Raw genomic sequence first — 19,682 nt, forward strand, 5'->3', positions numbered from 1 at the left:
TTCCGGCGGGATACCCGGAACCAGTTCCGGAACTCTACCGGATCAGATATGGTCTGTGACTATTTTCCTGTTTTCCATTCATCAGGTTACAGAAAAAGCGGTGATTTGATGTGTCGCATGCAGGGGTTTTTTTCACTTTTATATTTGGCCACTTCCGGTGAGACACCCGGAACCGGTTCTGCAACACTACCGGTACAGATATAGCACAGACAAACAGACGTCTCACTATACTCACTTCTCATCGTTTCCTTTTTTAACGGATTATTAAAATCTTCCGTAGTTCGCAAATCGCTCGCTCATGGCGTTCGCATCGCTTTTGCTCCTGTTTAACGTTTGCTCACTACCCAAGTAACACAACTTGTTATAATAATGTATATAATACATGCTTCATACAAACGACTATGTTTTGTTCTCACTATGGAAAACTTATTTTCGTACACTTATATCACCGAAAAAGCGCAAAAAATGGCGGCTTATAAAACATCTTCATGATGTTACGAAAGATGTTTTTCAATACATTCTTATAACATAACATTAAGTATCGAATATGTTCTCAGAAACATCACAAGAACTTAGTTGCTGATAGCAAAAACATCACGATTTATCAAATGAACACTGCAAATAATTTTGACACCTATTATGTGATATTTAGTAATGGCTGAAAATAATGTTCAAGCCTTACATTTCATTTGTAATTTACCATCTCGATGTTCGGTCACTATGACTTAATTTCATGTGCCATTCAAAATTTATGGTGAAATAAATGCATTTACCTCTCATGCATTCATTCGCTTTCCATCAGATCGATAATAAGAAGGGAGGTTTTGATTATCTCTCTGATTTTTGTGAAAAAAAATCAGACATGCAACATGGTGGCTACTTGAGACAGCACCGTCTGGAAGTTTTGGAATGCTATTTTTAATTATTGTACTAAACATGTGCTTGTATTCGTTACATATAAATAGAGGAATTCCACGGAGTCATGTCAGTCGATCCTGAGCGACCATTTCAAAAATATCTGAAACTTTGCACAGTTTTTCAATTTCATCTAAATCGCCATTTTTCGATATCAAACCTTCATATTCACTCACGACTAACTTTTCAAAAGGGTGTATGCGAAAACAGTTCAAAAATATTCTAAAAGCTGTACAGCAAAAACGGATTATTCGATTGTTATGAATTTTCCAGCAAAGTTAGATAACTAAATGATGATTCCTTAGAAAATATACACTGTAAAAAAAATATTTTTTTACTTTAAAAAAATATGATCTTTGTCACAAAAACTCAAATATCTTAAAACCCTATCTTTTTACCAACGTCAATTTTTTAGGGGAAATGGCCCTTCATATCAGCTATCTACCATAAAATTTTGGTGATGGTAAACTGATAAACAAAAAAGTTATAACATTTCAAACATTTCACAATTTTTACATTTAGTAACAAAAACATTTTTTTTTCTGTGTAAATTATTTTGAGAATTATTTTTTGATGCTGATTTTATTGTTAATGCTACCGCCTGAATTAAACAAGTTGTTTTCATGATATTTTTGTTTGATTTTTATAATTTCTATAGTATCTATTTGAAACTTAGACGCGATCCAGTGTTTTGATCAAAAATATTGAGAGTGTCATACTTTTTATTGTACGTGACTGGTGAAAAAATCCCTTGATAGTGTTGAAAAGCTGTTGATTATAAGAAAAACGGAATTAAACTTATTTTTAAGACAAAAGCTGTATAATAAAAGTTTTATATACGCGTATACGTCTAGTTTATCTGCAAAAAAATACCTCTTAAAGAACAGACTTTATGATCGGAAGAATGCGAGTAACTTCAACAACAACAAATGCATGAGAGGTACATACCACATACAAACAGACGAAACGCCTAGAACAATTTTCCTGAAAATCCATCGCCCAGTTCACACTACCACCACCTGGTGGAAATGTTTCACGAAACACTGCGTTGTGCAATATCTTCATCAGAAGGCACTAGTGTGAAACGTCAAACGCAAAGAAAAACGATGGGCACTCTTCTGGTTATGAAAGCCACAACCAAGATTCAAAATGATCGTTAAAGGCGTGGTCAATGAAAATTTCGTCAGTGTTACGTTTGTTTGTCTGTATACATACCATGACAATGCTCACGAAAAAGCAAAAAAAATACTACCGCTATGGATATTAAATAGTAATTTTTTTCTTCAGCCAAGCAAACAACACCAAACTAGTCAGTTAAAACTAATAAGTGATTTTGTTTATTATAATCTAACGAACAACATGAACAGTCGCTTTCTCAAAGTTTTCAACTCAACGCTCTCTTGTAGACCGTTTGATGAAAAAAAATGTTCAAAGGAGTTACGAAATCTCACCGAAAGCACCATAGATAAACTGAAAGAGACTGGTTATGCCCAAATTGAATACAAATTTTCGCATTTGCACGTCCTGCCGTCTAGACTTTGACAAACGAGCCATCTGTATATCATCGGTAAATCAGGGCGCAGGAAGTTCGAAAACGACAACAACTGAGAAATTGCCAGAAGTGCTAAGTGCAGAGAGTCATGCCACCGTACCATCAGCGACATCAGTTTAAACAATTTAATCACGCCCCTTTTCAAAAATGCTTTGATATATACTTCAACATCTATACCCATTTCAATATTTTTAACGTTGCAAAACATGCTTTCAACATTCATCTTGAAGAAGAGGGAAAACACTTGTCCTCAATTGTAACAGCAAATTAATGAATAAACGACTAATGCGCGGAGGGCGTGATAAAATCGGAACATTACTGTACATATAATATACATAATACATAATAAAAACAGCTTGTTTTACTCACGCAAGGCTATTAACAATAAAATCAGCATCAAACTGCGATTTCCGGCCGAAATAAGGCAGGAACAAATCTCATTTTCTTCTTTTGTCACAACGCTCGTTGACTCATCAATGGGGAGGATGATAAATAATAAATGTATTCGATGGAAAAATATCCGAACAATTAGGCAACATCGATAAACTCATCGGATTTATTAAGAAAGTTTATGTGGAACTCGAATTACACCTAAAATTTGTGCCCCCCTCAAAATGTTGAATTCCGACCAACATTTTACGAGGGGGCGGTGACATAAGAGAAAATTGAAATTTGTATTAGCCTAATTTACACTAAAAAAAATTATTACTAAATGTGAAAATTGTGAAATGTTTGAATTGTCATAACTTTCTTGTTTATTAGTTTATCATCACCAAATTTTTATGGTAGATTGCTAATACAATGGACCGTTTTCCCTAAAAAATTACGTTGGTAAAAAGATAGGGTTTTGAGATATTTGAGTTTTTGTGACAAAAATGATATTTTTAATGTTAAAAAGATTTTTTTCACAGTGTATATTTTCTTAGGAATCACCATTTAGTTATCTAACTTTGCTGAACAATAAAATCAGCATCTAACTGCGATTTCTGACCGAAATAATTTACACAGAAAAAAATATTTACCAAATGTGAAAACTGTGAAATGTTTGAAATGTTATAACTTTTTTGTTTATTAGTTTACCATCACCAAATTGTTATGGTAGATTGCTAATACAATGGACCGTCTTCCCTAAAAAAATTACGTTGGTAAAAAGATAGGGTTTTGAGATATTTGAGTTTTTGTGACAAAAATGATATTTTTTAATGTTAAAAAAGATGTTTTTTCACAGTGTATATTTTCTTAGGAATCACCATTTAGTTATCTAACTTTGCTGAAAAATTCATAGCAATCGAACGAACCATTTTGGCTGTGCAGATTTTTGAATATTTTTGAACCATTTACACATACACCCTTTTGAAAAGTTAGTCGTGATTCAAAATAAAAATTTGATATCGAAAAATGGCGATTTAGATGGAACTGAACAACTGTGCAAAGTTTCAGTTCAATAGAAAATCATGAATTAAAAAATTTCCTTAATTTTGATGCTGTTGCTTGGAATCGCTCATAGGAAATTAAATCACTTCATTGAATGTTTGAACTGCGTTAGATAAATATTTTTTTGATAGGAATCTGTACATGAACAAACGACTAATATTTGTGTAGAAGTGTGAAACTTTTCAGCAGGCACTGCAATCTGTCAGTCCTGATAGGAAACAATCCAGAATATTGGAATTACGTTTAAATAACATCGATTGAACATCACAACAACATGTTTGCCGAATACTACTTGAATCGAATGAAATACATTTAAATAACATCATAATAACGTTTTTTCAACATCATTTTCCAAATAGTAAACAACGATGTGATTGTTGTTTTTGAATACCTGTTTAGAACATAAGTATAACAATAACAAAGTTGTAGTGCAGTTTCTGACTTTTTCCTGATTTTTTTGCTATCAAATGTTTTGCGGAAGCAAAATCAGTGTTTATTTGTGAGATTTAGCGGCCACGTAAGTACCCAAAGTGATTTTTAGATGACATATAAGGCTTGACACTGAGGTTAAGTTCAATGGCGACTTTCCTCTGCCGACCCATTAGGGGCTGTCCATAAACCACGTGGTCATTTTTTTGGGACTTCTCAACCCCCCCCCCCCCCCCGCGTGGTCATTAGTCCATACAAATTTTTTTATTCGTCCATACAAAATGGTCATTGGCCGACCCCCCCCCCCCCCCCTCATGACCACGTGGTTTATGGACAGCCTCTTAGGACTAAAACGACTTCCGCAATCGCCAAGAATTTTAGTGAATATTCTTATACCCGTTAAGCAAATTTGAAGACAACAACGAAATATCAAGTCCAGGCAATCAACAATCGCAAAGCATAAAATATTAGTGTTGGATTAGTTGGAAAGCTTCAAGTGCAAACGATTTTTCATGAATAATGTTCAAATGAATGAGGACAGACAGCGAATTGATAAACTTATACACCAACGTATTTAATACGTAAACTTAACGTATTCTTAACATACTTCAGCGCAAAGGTTATAACTATGTGGTGTTGATGTTTTTCATATCATCTTGAATTGAAGGCAGACAATGATACAAAACTCTAGTGCAATCAACGTTCAATTTACGTTAATCTAACTTATGGTTTGGTTGGTAAGATTTTTCAGTGACTTGTTATTGCCAAACATAGTTAAAACATGATTTTAACATAAGATGTGTTCAAATTCGATTATAGTACCATACTATAACATCTTTTTCAAATTTAATTTTCAAAGATGTTTTCTGTGTTACTTGGGTACCGCCATCTACTCAGTGGGTTTGCGTACCACAGCATAATTAGCATTGGGCGATTATGCTTACGCGACGATGATTTTTATCGCCTTTTGTTCCAAGTGATACGTCTGTTTGTCTGTGGATATAGTATACGACTATTTTCCTATTTATCGTTCATCAGGTTATAGAAAAAGCTGCGATTTTATGTGTCGCATGCATGGGTTTGGTTAACTTTTATATTTGGTCACTTCCGGCGGGATACCCGGAACCGGTTCCGGTACACTACCGGATCAGATATGGTCTGAGACTATTTTCCTGTTAACCATTCATCAGGTTACATAAAAAGCGGTGATTTGATGTGTCGCATGCATGGGTTTGGTTCACTTTTATATTTGGCCACTTCCGGCGGGACACCCAGAACCGGTTCCGGAACACTACCGGTTCAGATATAATCTCCGACTATTCTCCTGGTTACCGTTCGTCAGATAATCGAAAATGTCGTGGTTAAATGGGTCGCATGCATGGGTTTGTTGCAATTTCATATCTGGCCCCTTCCTGGGGTACCGGTCCGGAACACCTAAATGGCCATAACTCCGGAACGGCTGGACCGATTCAAACCATTTTCAATAGGAAACAATGGGACAATATTCCGCGTCGATTGAAAATAAAAGCGTTGAAATCGGATGATATTTACTATCCAAAAGTTAGGTGACCTTTTTGTACACATACACACATACACACGCACACACATACATACATACACACATACATACACACAGACATCATCTCAACTCGTCGAGCTGAGTCGATTGGTATATAAGACTTGGCCCTCCGGGGGTTCTATCAAAATTTCATTTTTGGAGTGAACATATAGCCTTTCGGTACACCTTGGTGTACGAGAAAGGCAAAAACTGTGATAAGATTGACCATTTTCAAGTAGTAGCCAGTTTAAGCATGAACATAGATGACCGCACAATTCCTAGTTGCTACTCCGTGATTGACCAAAGCAATCGAAATTGCACAAGGAACCAATGAATAGGTTTTCAATCTATAGCCAGTTTGAGGCATGCAAGTCAAAAACATGTAGAGTTCAATTACTACGTAACGGTTGAGATTTGACCATGTGCGTAGAAATTTGTTTTCACCATTTATGATCCTCTATCACTCCTTAAAAAGTTTACATTCACGAGCCTACCACCCTGTATAATCTGAACCTGTTTGCTTGCTAACGTTCATAAGGTTATCAAAAAAAGCCGCGCTTTGCTGTATCGCATGCATAGGTTTGGTTCAATTTTATATTTGGCCGCTTTCGGAGGGACACCCGGAACTAGTTCCGGCACTAGCGGCAGTCCCTAATGTGGTCTTAGCCTACTTTCTTGATAACCAGTCATCAAGCCGTTATTTGTTGTATCGCATACATGGGATTGGTTATCTTTTATATAAGGCCATTTCCGGTGGGACAACCGGTAACGGTTCCGGAACAAGACCGGATCAGATATAGTCTGAGACTATTTTCTTGCTAACCATTCATCAGGTTGTCGCTTTTTGATGTGTCGCATGCATGGGCTTGGGACATCCGGAACCGGTTCTGGAACACTACCGGTTCAGATATGGTCGGAGACTAGTTTCTTGCTAACCTTTCATTAGGTTATAAAAAAAAGCCGCGATTTAATGTGTCGAATGCATGGGTTTGGTTCACATTTATAATTGGTCATTTCCGTCGAGACACCCGGAACTGGTTCCGGAATACAGCCGGCAGTCCCCAATGTGGTCTGAGCCTACTTTCTGATTGACCGGCCATCAGGTTATTGTAAAAGCCGTGATTTGATGTGTCGCATGCTTGGGTTTGGTTTACTTTTATATTTGGCCACTTCCGTCGTGACCCCCGCCGGAACCGGATCCGGAACACTACAGATATGGTCTGACACTATTTTTATGCTAACTGTTCATCAGGTTACCGAAAACGCCGCTGCTTGATGTGTCGCATGAATAGCTTATGTTCAATTTTATATTTGGCCACTTCCGGCGGGACACCCAGAGCCGGTTCTGGAGCACTACCGATTCAGATATGGTCTGAGACTATGTTTCTGCTTACCGTTCATCAGACAATCGAAAATGCCGTGGTTTGATGGGTCGCACGCATGGGGTTGTTGCATTTTCATGTCTGGCCCCTTCCAGGGGTACCGGTCCGGAACACCTAAATGGCCATAACTCCGGAACGGCTGCACCGATCCGAACCATTTTCAATAGGAAACAATGGGACCAGATTCCGCGTCGAATGAACCATCGGTCATTAAAATCGGTTGAGGTTTACTGCCAAAAAGTGATGTGAGTTTATTTTGTACACACACATACACACACACATACATACATACACACACACAGACATCACCTCAATTCGTCGAGCTGAGTCGATTGGTATATGTGACTCGACTCTCCGGGCCTTCTATCAAAAAATCATTTTTGGAGTGAACATATAGCCTTTCCAGTACACTTAGTGTACGAGAAAGGCAAAAACATTCCTCTTTCGTCCAATGCAATAATGGTAGTTACATATTTTCATCTTACCTGTCCTCCGGTGGGAAATCCTTTCCATATTGACTTCGACCTTTCAATACCCACTCCATTAGAAAAAGTGCTCCAAGGCCAAACCCATAACGAGTCATTCTCGCATTCCATCCATCATCGTCGTCTGGGTCTATTTATTATTACGACACGCAAGTCACCCCACACAGTCAGTCAGTCAGTCAGTACCTACTTAATCCTTTGACCCGTAACGTGACTTCAGCGAAGCGATCTGACTCGGAGACTTACCTACCTTTGTGGCTTTGTTGGTTTTCCTTTTTCTTCGATGCTATGGTGGCACATCGAGAAATGACACCCACGCTCTCACGGTTTGCCGAAAATCAGGTGAGTCATCGAAAATCATGACCGTGCAAAAGAAGAAATCGAATTTTATTCGATTTAGTTTTTGTGACTGTGGTTTATGTGTAAGGTTTCCGTCATGGATTTCATTTTTACAGTTGAAGAACATTCGCCGAGTTTTCGTAATTGCAGTGTTACCAGCTTTCAAACGGTTTTATTGCGTTATGGCAAACTAGATAGCAATTAAAACCAATGGACTTCTTTCAAATAAACACAACCAAATGCTCAACTTTATTCACCGTACCATTTTATTGTATTTCGTTTCAATTGATATTCCATCTCTCACTTTCGTCTAGCATAATCGTTCATTTGCTTATCGATTCCGTTGAAATTTTTCAATTTCACATACAATTTTCTATGCTGCAATAAATATTTCAGTACCCTAACAGTTGTGTCACCGTATTATTATGTTTAGTTTTAACTTTTTGATCTAGTCTGTGATATTGTTACATCACCTGGATTCATCAACCTAAATGTGACGATGACACAAACAATTGGAACTTATAACGATATGGATCTGTTTGAAATGGAACTGTGAAACGTGTGTAGGTATCCTTGCCACCCCATACGTTTCACCTCTCTTTGGGATATGGTTATATCACATTTTATTTGTGTCTAAGTTTTTCCATTACCCTAATGGAAAGTGAATTCTGAATCGTTGTTGTTTGTAAAACGTGAGAGAGACAGAACGTATGCTCCCCACAAACTGCGCTGTACCTCGTTAAAAACTCATCAAACTGTCTCGTAATAAAGCATTGAATTCACAGAAGGAACCAAAATCCTTCCCATTTGCATCCCAATAAAAATCCAATCAAAACTTTCACGATGCTTGCAACACTTTCTCTCTTCCGTCCGGATGTATATAGGTAATGGCTGAATGTGGATTCTGGTGATGTTGGTTTGGTGGTGGTGAGGTGATAGTTTTTGGTGAGCTGCATTCCTTTTGCACTGCACTGGTGCGCGAACTTTTAAACCGCACCGTATTTACGTATCAACATGGCCCACACTTCCGGGTAGCGCGTCTGCAGGAAATTGGTCAACTTCTGGGCGTTCTGGGCCTGCTGGGGCGAACAGTTGCGACAGTTCCGTTGTATCACTTCGGGGAGGGCCGCTGAAATGGAAGAATTGAGAAAGGGAAAAAACAATTGAAACAAATTGCAAATCCTATGGGGATTGAGGTTACGTCTTCTGTTTTGTTTAGTTTTATCGTTTCATGGGGATTTATTTCATTTGGACGATAGGAAAGAACTATTTTCTTGTTTTTCTGTATTGACTAGGTCGATGAACTTATGAATGCTTTGATTCGCAAGATCAGAACATTATGATGGAATTGATTACTAGAGATACACACCCAGACAACCAGTAATCGCATAAGATGTTGCATAAGATGATAAAGTGGAGGCCATATGATTGCATGCCTCCATTTAGGCGCATGTAAAATGTACGCATATCGCCGCAACTTTATATTATTCAACATTTCATACGATTACTGGTTGACTGGACAGGCATTGAAGTACAAAACATCATCTGGTTCACTGTGACAGTCTTGAAATAGGATGAAAAACTAGTGTTTTAGGTTTAAGTTGATACTACAGTGAGGCGAAAAGACTTGTTGCTTTAATCAGTCTAGTCAGCTTCCCAGGAAAGCCGTTTTTGTCCATGATTTCTCATAGCTCTGCACGGTCGATAGTGTCGTATGCCGCTTTGAAGTCGATGAACAGGTGATGCGTTGGGACTTGGTATTCACGGCATTTCTGGAGGATTTGCCGTAATTTGAAGATCTGGTCTGTTGTCGACCGTCCGTCGATGAAGCCGGCTTGATAACTTCCCACGAACTCATTCGTTTTCGGTGACAGACGGCGGAAGATGATCTGGGATAGCACTTTGTAGGCAGCATTCAAAATTGTGATCGCCCTGAAGTTCTCACATTCCAAATGGTCGCCTTTCTTGTGAATGGGGCTGATTACCCCTTCCTTCCACGCCTCCGGTAACTGTTCGGTTTCCCAGATCCTGACAATCAGCCGGTGCAGACAGGTGACCAACTTTTCTGAGCCCATCTTGATGAGTTCTGCTGCGATACCATCTGTTGTAGCAACAGTGTAGGTCCGTAGGTACCGACGACGAGCAAGCGAACCGTGAGTGACCAGATGTGATCCACAGTCACAGCAGTGAGAGCTGTCCTCTTTCTACCTGTGCATCTGGTCAGTCCATCTCATCTCGTCGCGTTCGGTTTACTGTGTTCGTCGAAGTTCCCTTTTTTATATACTTCGATCGATCAGCCGGCCGTCCAAGCAATAATTTATTAGCCAGACAGCAGAAGCATATAGACCGTCGCGAAATATACGTCGTCCGTACCGTTTTTAATAAATGTATTTTGTGTTCGCGTTAATAAAGTTAAGTGTTTTCGTTTCCAATAAATTTGTTACGTGTTTATTGTAAAACCGCGAATTTTAAAAGTGTTGTCCGAAAGACCGGTATTCACGCGCGAACATTTGGTCCTTCGAGCCGGATCCGACGGTGATCTTTCGGACAAGTGACGGACTGGACAAGAAGAGCATTAGTGGACAGCAAGTGATTGCCGACGGCAAATCGTCGCACGATTCTCCCCACGGTGGCTTATGCTTCAGAGCTGTTGTGGGCAGCAGAAAGTGCCAAGTAGCGTCGGAAATCGTGAAGAAAAAAGTGATTTGGACAATTCAGTGCCTGTTCCCGCCGCAACCGTGGCCATCTTCAACGTGAGGCTTTGTCTGTGCAGCGCCATTGCGACATCGTTTCCGCGCCGTGAAGATCGCCATCACGAAGCTGCTGCAGCGCCATCGTTGGAGCCTTTGAAGGAGACGACCCGCTGATGGACTGGAGAACTGCCAACTGGCGCTAATGTTGGGAAGTATTTTGCATGAAATTGGTGGCATGTGGCTGTTTTTAACAGAGAAATAAAGGCTGTGAATTGCATGCGAGTGTTTCCTTTCTGGCAAGTAGCATTCCCTGTGTTCGTCAATATCGGTCTTGTTGGTTTCGCTGGATTTGTTGGCTCATTTCGCTTTCACCTGGTTGTTTCCCCTCGCCGTTGTCACCTGTTGGGTTGTGAGTCGTTGAATTTGTCATTCCGCGGATTCGAGTCAATGGAACGTAGAGTAGATCGGGAGTGAAAGTGCAAAAGTGTAATGGTGGCAGTGATTGATATTTGAGCAGGATCGAGTAAGACCGATGCTGATCACAGTGCAGTGAAGTGTTCGCAGTGCCATTTGTTACAGTGCACAGTGGTTCAGAACGGCACAACTGGTGATGTTTTCCAAGATGACGAGTGATTTGCGAAACCTTGTTAAACGTGAGCGGCAGTTGTTCAATTCCTTGGAAGGCACTGAGCGGTTTTTGGAGAATTACGACCCGACAAAGGATCAGAAGCAAATCAGCATTCGCATACAAGTTCTGGATTCTGTGTACAGCGAATTCTTCGAGGTCCGGCGGAAAACAGAACTGCTTCTTGACACTATCGCAGTGGAAGGAGAGGAAGAGATAAAACCGGAAACCGAAGAGGATCAGCAACGGAAGAATTTAGCCATTCTCAGTGATTTCGAGGATCGCTACTTCATTGTCAAGGCTGGACTCTTGGAGCTAACGAATAAGGTTGCAACTACAGCGGATGAAGCATCCCACGCAAACAATGGAGCATTTCCGAAAGTCAAACTGCCAGAAATCAAGCTTCCGGTTTTCAGCGGGAAGGTTCGCGACTGGATCACCTTCCGAGATAGCTTCCGTAGCTTGATCGACGGTAACATTCAGCTAACTGAGATGGACAAATTCAGCTATCTGCGGTCTTCACTCTCTGGCGAAGCGCTCCAGGAGATCAGTTCTGTAGAAATTTCTGCAGCGAACTACAGCGTAGCCTGGCAAGCACTAGAAGCCCGCTACGAAAACAAAAAGCTCATTGTGAAGGCTCACATTGACGCTCTGTTTGCTGTAGACGGACTCAGGAAGGAAAGTTACGACGGGCTCAACCGTCTGATCAGCGAATTCGAAAAGAATCTCCAAATGCTAGACAAGATTGGAGAAAGAACAGCGGATTGGAGTACTCTACTGGTCCACATGGTATGTAGCCGCCTGGATTCTGCTACCTTAAGGCATTGGGAGACCCACCACAACTCGAAGAATGTTCCAACCTACCACAATCTCATCACTTTTCTTCGAAACCACTGCGCGGTGCTCCAATCAGTCGTACCACCGAAGTCCAGTCAATCCGAACAGAAATCATTGAGACCAACAGTCTGTCAAACCGTCTTGAAGTCCAGCGGTAGGTGTCCTTTCTGCAACGAAACGTGGCATTCTGCATTCCATTGCGCGAAGTTCCAAAGGATGAGGATTGCTGAACGGAATGAAGCTGTTACGAGAGCGAAGCTTTGTCGGAACTGTTTCAACCCTGGCCATTATGCTAGAACCTGCGAGCGAGGAGAGTGTCATCACTGCCATCAAAAGCACCACTCCATGTTGCATACTGGAGAAACGCGATCCTCCGTTCCAAACTCGCAGTCAAGACCGCCGACACAACCCCAACGACAGCAACAGCCACAATCCAGTTCAGCACGATCAAACCAACAGACACAGAACACTAACACAGCTACCTCTGTCAACTCGCAAAACACGCACACACGCCCAACCACAGAACAACCCACCACAAGCCAAAATCTAGTTTCATTGCCCGTTACTCCCACTCAAAACATACTCCTGTCAACGGCACTCGTCAAGATCCATGATCGGTTTGGCAAGACGATGCTAGCCCGAGCTTTGTTGGACTCTTGCTCGCAACATTGTTTGATGTCCAAAAACTTTTCGAGCAAACTGAGTTTTCGAGAAATTCCGTCGCATTTGTCGGTCCAAGGAATCGGACCATCACAGTCGGTCTCTACGAAAGCAGTTACAGCGTTGGTGGAACCAAGAATCGCTACTGTGTCAGAGTTTTCCGAAGAGATGCAGTTCCACGTCCTGCCGAAGCTGACAATATCGCTGCCAACTGCAGCCGTCGATTCATCCAAGTGGAATCTACCTCCGTCGATGACTCTTGCTGATCCGTGTTTCCATGAACCTGGCCCGATTGATTTGATCATCGGGGCTGAGTATTATATGGACTTGCTCTGCGACGAACGACAGAAGGTGACGAGTGAAGGCCCAACTCTACAGAATACGGTGTTTGGATGGATAGTCTCTGGTCGAATTCCGGACAACTGGGCAAGCAGCGTAGTCTCTGTGACCCACGTCTGTTCTACAGCAGAAATCCAGGATCAGCTTACCAAATTCTGGGAACTGGAGACATGCAGAACTGCCAGCACTCACTCAACAGAAGAATCAGCTTGTGAGGAGATCTTCGACAAGACTACAACTCGAGACAGCGAAGGACGTTTTGTTGTGGCGCTCCCGAAGAAGGAACACCTCATCAGCCAGTTGGGAGAATCAAGAGCAGTGGCAATCCGCCGCTTCATGGGGATCGAACGACGTTTCGCTACGAATCCAGCGCTGAAGGAGGAGTATACGAAGTTCATCCGTGAATATGAAGACCTGGGACATATGGAGCAGATTTCCGGTTACTCGATAGGAGAAAAGGAGTACTATCTGCCACACCATGCGGTGCTGAAACCCGAAAGTACCACTACTAAATTGCGAGTAGTTTTTGATGCATCCTGCCGTACGTCAAGTGGAGTTTCGCTCAACGAAGCCTTGATGGTAGGACCTGTTGTGCAGGACGACATCCAGGATATCTCGTTACGTTTCCGTTTGCATCGTTACGCACTGGTTGGTGATGTTGCGAAAATGTACCGGATGGTTCTGCATACTGAGGATGATCGCCGTTTTCTGAAGATCGTATGGAGAGATGAATCTACTGAACCGATTCGTACCTATCAGCTCAAGACGGTCACGTACGGTACAGCATCGGCACCATATCTCGCCACAAAATGCTTGCAGCGTTTATCAGAAGAAGGAGAATCAGCCTACCCTGTTGCTGCCAAAGTGGTTGGCAAGGATTTTTACGTTGATGACATGCTGTCCGGCGTAGACAGCATCGACGAAGGAAGGCTGTTGATCCAACAAATGATAGCGCTACTTCATTCTGCTGGATTTACGCTTCGGAAGTGGAACTCCAACTCTGGTGAACTTTTGAAGGCCGTACCAGAAGATTTGAGAGACGGCAGATCCATTTTGGAATTAGAATCTGCAACCGCTACCGTAAAAACTCTCGGTCTCCTGTGGGAGCCCGGCTCCGATCAATTCAAGTTTAGTACTCCGTTGTGGAATTCGTCATCAATCATCACCAAGCGATCCGTACTTTCCGACGTTTCCCGTCTATTCGATCCACTCGGCCTGGTAGGCCCGGTGGTAGTACAAGCAAAGATCTTCATCCAAGATTTGTGGCGGAATCAATGTGGATGGGACGAGGCACTCGACGAGAATCTGCAAGACCAGTGGCGAGAATACAAGCGAAATCTGGCTGGCCTTGATACCTTGATGATACCTCGATGGGTCGGCTTCAGCAAAGGTGTTGACGTCGAATTTCACGGATTCTGCGATGCTTCCAATAAGGCATATGGTGCTTGTATATATCTGCGATCTGTTTCAGCGTCTGGTGAAGTCTCGGTCCATCTACTGACAGCCAAATCACGAGTAGCTCCTCTGAACAATCCGAAGAAGGCTGAGAAACACGAAACTACCCCTCGATTGGAACTGTCATCTGCCCTTTTGCTCGCGCATTTGTACGAAAAGGTCAAAAATGCCTTGCATTTGGATGCACCTTCGTTTTTCTGGACGGATTCCATGATTGTGAAGTGCTGGCTGTCGTCGTCACCATCCAGATGGAAGCAGTTTGTAGCCAATAGAGTCTCCGAAATCCAGCACATCACGAGGGGAGGAGTGTGGAGCCACGTTGCCGGACTAGACAACCCAGCTGACATTATCTCTCGCGGGATGACTCCTGCACAACTGCAGTATGAGAAGGTATGGTTTCACGGCCCCCACTGGCTGAAGCTGGAAAACGAGCACTGGCCGAATGATCAACGAGTGCAGGAGAACGAAATTCAAGCGGAGATTTTGGAGGAGAAGTCTGTAACGGCAGCGCTATCCGCAGTTGCCCCTAGCGAACTGTTTGCCTGGAAATCTTCTTTGATGGAGCTAGCCAGGACAATCGTCTACGTAAATCGCTTCCGCTCGAATGCACGACCGGAGAACCGAAACAAGCGAAGGGTTGGTCCAGTAACTTCGGCAGAAATAGACGATGCTATGAAAAATCTAGTTCGGATTTCGCAGAAGGAGAGCTTTCCTCAGGAAATAGCCGATTTGACCAGAAAACGAGAAGTGCGGGAATCATCGAAAATCACTAGGCTGTACCCTGAGTTACTCGATGGCATAATGTGCGTTGGCGGCCGGCTTAGACACGCTGAAATTTCCCCTAGTCGCAAACACCCGTATATCATCGACCACCGCCATCCGCTAGCCAAGCTCATCGTGGTGTACTACCATCAGAAGCACCTTCATGCCGGACAGCAGTTGGTCATTTCAGCTATGAGAGAGCGGTTTTGGATCACCAGTGTCCGGAATTTAGTCCGTTCGGTGTTACATGAATGTGTCCCGTGCTTCCGAGTGCGTCCTCAGGTCCAACAGCAACTAATGGCGGATCTACCTCCCGAACGAGTCACTCCCTGCCTCCCGTTCCAACGGGTCGGAGTAGATTACTGCGGACCGTTCATGATCAGATACCCACAACGTCGTGCGCAACCAATCAAATGCTTCGTCGCAATCTACATCTGCCTGGTGACGAAAGCAGTCCACCTGGAGCTAGCTGCGGATTTGTCAACGCAAGGGTTCCTGACAACGTTCAAGCGCTTCGTGGCACGTCGGGGAAAGCCGCAAATTGTCATGTGCGACAACGCGAAGAATTTCGTTGGTGCCAGAAGGGAAATTGCGGAGTTGCACAATCTGGTGAGATCCAAGGACTTCCAAACTTCTGTTGTTCGGAGCTCAGCTGAGGAAAGGATCGAGTTCAAATTCATCCCAGCACGATCGCCGAATTTCGGAGGACTGTGGGAGTCAGCGGTCAAATCCTTCAAGACCCTACTGAAGCGGAGCGTTGGTGTTCGGATTCTCTTGTACGACGAGATGCAGACGATGATCATTCAAATCGAAGCCGTTTTGAATTCGAGACCGTTGACGCCTCTTAGCAACGATCCAGACGATTTCGAGGCGCTGACACCCGGACACTTCCTGATTCAGCGGCCTCTGACTGCGTTGCCGGAACCTGATCTAGATGGCGTTCCAGAGAATCGACTCTCGACTTGGCAGCGGATAGAACAGCTTATGCAGCGTATTTGGCAGAAATGGTCGACCCAGTATCTGTCCGACCTGCATAATCGAACGAAGTGGACAAAGCGGAAGGACAACATTGCGGTCGGAACAATGGTGGTCCTAAAGGAGGATAACTTGCCTCCACTCAAGTGGCCCTTGGCACGCGTAACAGAAATTCATCCAGGCGCAGACGGGAACATTCGTGTCGTGACAGTGCGAACAAAAGACGGTAGCTATCGGAGAGCAATTTCCAAAATTTGTATCTTGCCGATCCGAGAAAATCTTTCACCGGCAACACCGGCACCGGCTGAGGAGGACTAAGTCTCCTGCAGCGGCGGAGGCCAACCGACCTCCGCATACCAGTTAAGTTATGTGTTGTTTTAAATTGCAAAAAGTTAATCCGTCATCTTTTTCGCAGTCACGTTCCTCCCCCTGCCCATCGTCTTGACGATTCATGCTGAATCTCGAGTTGTCTCAGATCAATTGAGGTAATCTGTTTTGTCCGGTGGTGGTTTCATGTCGCATGAAAATGCATATGTGTGTGTCAGAATCCGTCCGGCTAACCTGGAAGCCACAGCGGCGCATAGCGCCTGCACTGCTCGGCAGTGCATTATCAGAAGCGTAGCTAAATCCGATTCTGTTTTCAATGTCCGAGGTACTATCTGCCAAAACTGCATCCTGGGGTAGAAGGTGTACAATTCAACCCCTGGCACTACGTAGCTTCCGTCAACGAACTTGGCCAGTTCGTCCCATCGGTCGCAATATCGTGAAGCCAATTGTATCTACGCAGTCGAGCAAAGAGAGAATACCGTCGGAGTGTCGAAGCAAGAAGATCAACGACGCCGGAGGGCGTCCACGGAGGCCACGAGGGCCTCCGTTCCAGGGAAGTCGTTTGTTAGTACATAAATTCAATTTAATTAGCACCCGCTCATCTGATTACAGAGAAACCACCACCAATCGAACATCGGTTCGATTTTCCGTCAGTCGTGCCGCGGAGGCCACTGAATCGCCCGTTCAAGTCCGTTCCGTTCGTTCAGCCAGTCTCGCCACGGAGACTAGAGAAAGTGTATCAGTTCAGTTCCAGAAACAGCGTCAAATCCGTAACAGCCAGCTCCGCGAGTCTAGCATCGTCCCGTCACAGAAGGCAACCGCATTCAGCACCGCAATCGTCCACCAGCAACTAGTCCCACCAGCCAAGAACAGTACAGTCTGTCCCAGCCACGAGAAGCAAACCATGTGAACACTCTGGCAGACTACTCAGGAATCCTCTTCTAGCAGCCAAAAAGGGTCTGCCAGGTAAGTTGTTCCGGTTTGTACTACACTCCTGCACGAAACTACATACTTGTATTCCATCGTCTTGAGGAAATCAACACCGCAATCCCAAATCCGACCGAAGCCAATTCCTTGGAACAACTGCATCGTCATCAACAAGCATCCTAAACTGCATCGGCAGGTGATCGTCAACGTCATCACGATAGCGGATATACATGGTGTGAACAATCCTGGCAGACTATATTCCACGGAAACATTCTTCAGGCAGCCGTAAAGGTCTGCCAGGTAAGTTGTTCCAGTTTTATACTGCACTATATCGAGACACTACATAGTCAATTCCACCTATTCCGAGGAAAATACCATCCCTGACGATGCACACAACAACGAACCATCCAGCGAAAATCAGCTTCTACCAACTGCAGCGACCGCAATCGAATGTGCACCAACCACCAGCCGTCCCAACTGATCAGCTGTTCCTATGTGGGTCAAGGTCGTCTCAGCGTCAACAGCAGCAAACCTCGATCGGCCACAACGTCGGTGGCAGTACAATTGCTTTATGTTCTAAATGTTGTATGTATCTTTGTGTCTAGTATATAAGCAAGAAGTAGCGTAGCAAAACAAATAAGTCGATAAATGGATAGAGTAGGCTTTAGTTGAAATTAGAGTATTTCAAGGCGGCCGGCAAATGTTGTAGCAACAGTGTAGGTCCGTAGGTACCGACGACGAGCAAGCGAACCGTGAGTGACCAGATGTGATCCACAGTCACAGCAGTGAGAGCTGTCCTCTTTCTACCTGTGCATCTGGTCAGTCCATCTCATCTCGTCGCGTTCGGTTTACTGTGTTCGTCGAAGTTCCCTTTTTTATATACTTCGATCGATCAGCCGGCCGTCCAAGCAATAATTTATTAGCCAGACAGCAGAAGCATATAGACCGTCGCGAAATATACGTCGTCCGTACCGTTTTTAATAAATGTATTTTGTGTTCGCGTTAATAAAGTTAAGTGTTTTCGTTTCCAATAAATTTGTTACGTGTTTATTGTAAAACCGCGAATTTTAAAAGTGTTGTCCGAAAGACCGGTATTCACGCGCGAACACCATCCTTACCAGCTGCTTTGTTGGTTTTGAGCGGGTGAATGGCATCCTTAACTTCCCTCAGCGTGGGAGTTGGTTCATTTCCGTCCTCCATGCCTACGTTCTTCACGCCATTCAGGTGGTGATCGAAGTGCTGCTTCCACCTTTCGATCACCTCACGTCCGTCCGTCAAAAGGCCTCCGTCTTTATCCCTGCATATTTCGGCTCGCGGCACAAAGCCGTTGCGGGATGCGTTGAGCTTCTGATAGAACTTCCGTGTTTCTTGGGAACGGCACAGCAGTTCCATTTCTTCACACCCCGCTTTTTCCAGGCGGCGCTTTTTCTCCCGAAAGAGGCGGGTCTGCTGTTTCCGCTTCTGTTTGTAACGCTCCACGTTTTGTCGGGTCCCTTACTGCAGCATTACCGCCCTGGCTGCATTCTTCTCCGCCAAAACCGTTTTGCACTTTTCGTCGAACCATTCGTTCCGTCGATTCCGTTCCACGTACTCGATGGTGCTCTCGGCTGCGTCGTTGGTGGCTACTATCCTCTAGAGGGGTCTCATCGAGCTCGCCCTCGTCTGGCAACGCGGCCTCGAGGCGACATCCGGTTGTTTCAGTCGCTCTAGGTTGTACCGTGGCGGTCGCCGGTATCGTACGTTGTTGATGACGGAGAGTTTTGGGCACAGTTTGACCATCACCAGATAGTGGTCGGAGTCGATGTTGGCGCCACGATAGGTCCTGACGTCGATAATGTCGGAGAAGTGCTGTCCGTTAATCAGAACGTGGTCGATTTGAGATTCCGTCTGATGTGGTGATCTCCAGGTGTAACGATAAGGGAGGCTGTGTTCGAAAAAGGTGCTACGTATGGCCATATTTTTGGAGGCGGCGAAAACAATGAGTTCCG

The 19,682-nt window shown here is 43.7% G+C and overlaps 2 protein-coding genes across 7 annotated transcripts in view; one reads left to right on the forward strand and one right to left on the reverse strand.

The window, feature by feature from the left end:
• Positions 1-8,337: 8,337 nt before the first annotated feature.
• Positions 8,338-19,682, reverse strand: part of LOC115265509 (putative odorant-binding protein A10) — a 185,377-nt gene continuing 174,032 nt past the window's right edge. For all 6 annotated transcript variants that reach the window (XM_062849625.1, XM_062849624.1, XM_029870957.2 and 3 more), the window contains exon 3: positions 8,338-9,223. In XM_062849625.1, the coding sequence (XP_062705609.1) occupies positions 9,081-9,223 (143 nt within the window). In that variant the 3' untranslated portion in view covers positions 8,338-9,080. The remainder of the gene's footprint in view (positions 9,224-19,682) is intronic.
• LOC134287569 (uncharacterized) lies at positions 12,423-18,730 on the forward strand. Its single transcript, XM_062849620.1, has 2 exons — positions 12,423-17,733; positions 17,891-18,730. The coding sequence occupies exon 1, from the start codon at positions 12,466-12,468 to the stop codon at positions 16,756-16,758; it is 4,293 nt and encodes a 1,430-aa protein (XP_062705604.1). The 5' UTR covers positions 12,423-12,465; the 3' UTR covers positions 16,759-17,733; positions 17,891-18,730.

The sequence above is a fragment of the Aedes albopictus genome, chromosome 2 (assembly GCF_035046485.1).
Source record: "Aedes albopictus strain Foshan chromosome 2, AalbF5, whole genome shotgun sequence".
Taxonomy (NCBI): Eukaryota; Metazoa; Arthropoda; class Insecta; order Diptera; family Culicidae; genus Aedes; species Aedes albopictus.

Bases quoted from the DNA above. Each gene is read 5' to 3' on its own strand.
- LOC134287569 (XM_062849620.1), top strand. From the start codon at position 12,466: ATGAGGATTGCTGAACGGAATGAAGCTGTTACGAGAGCGAAGCTTTGT.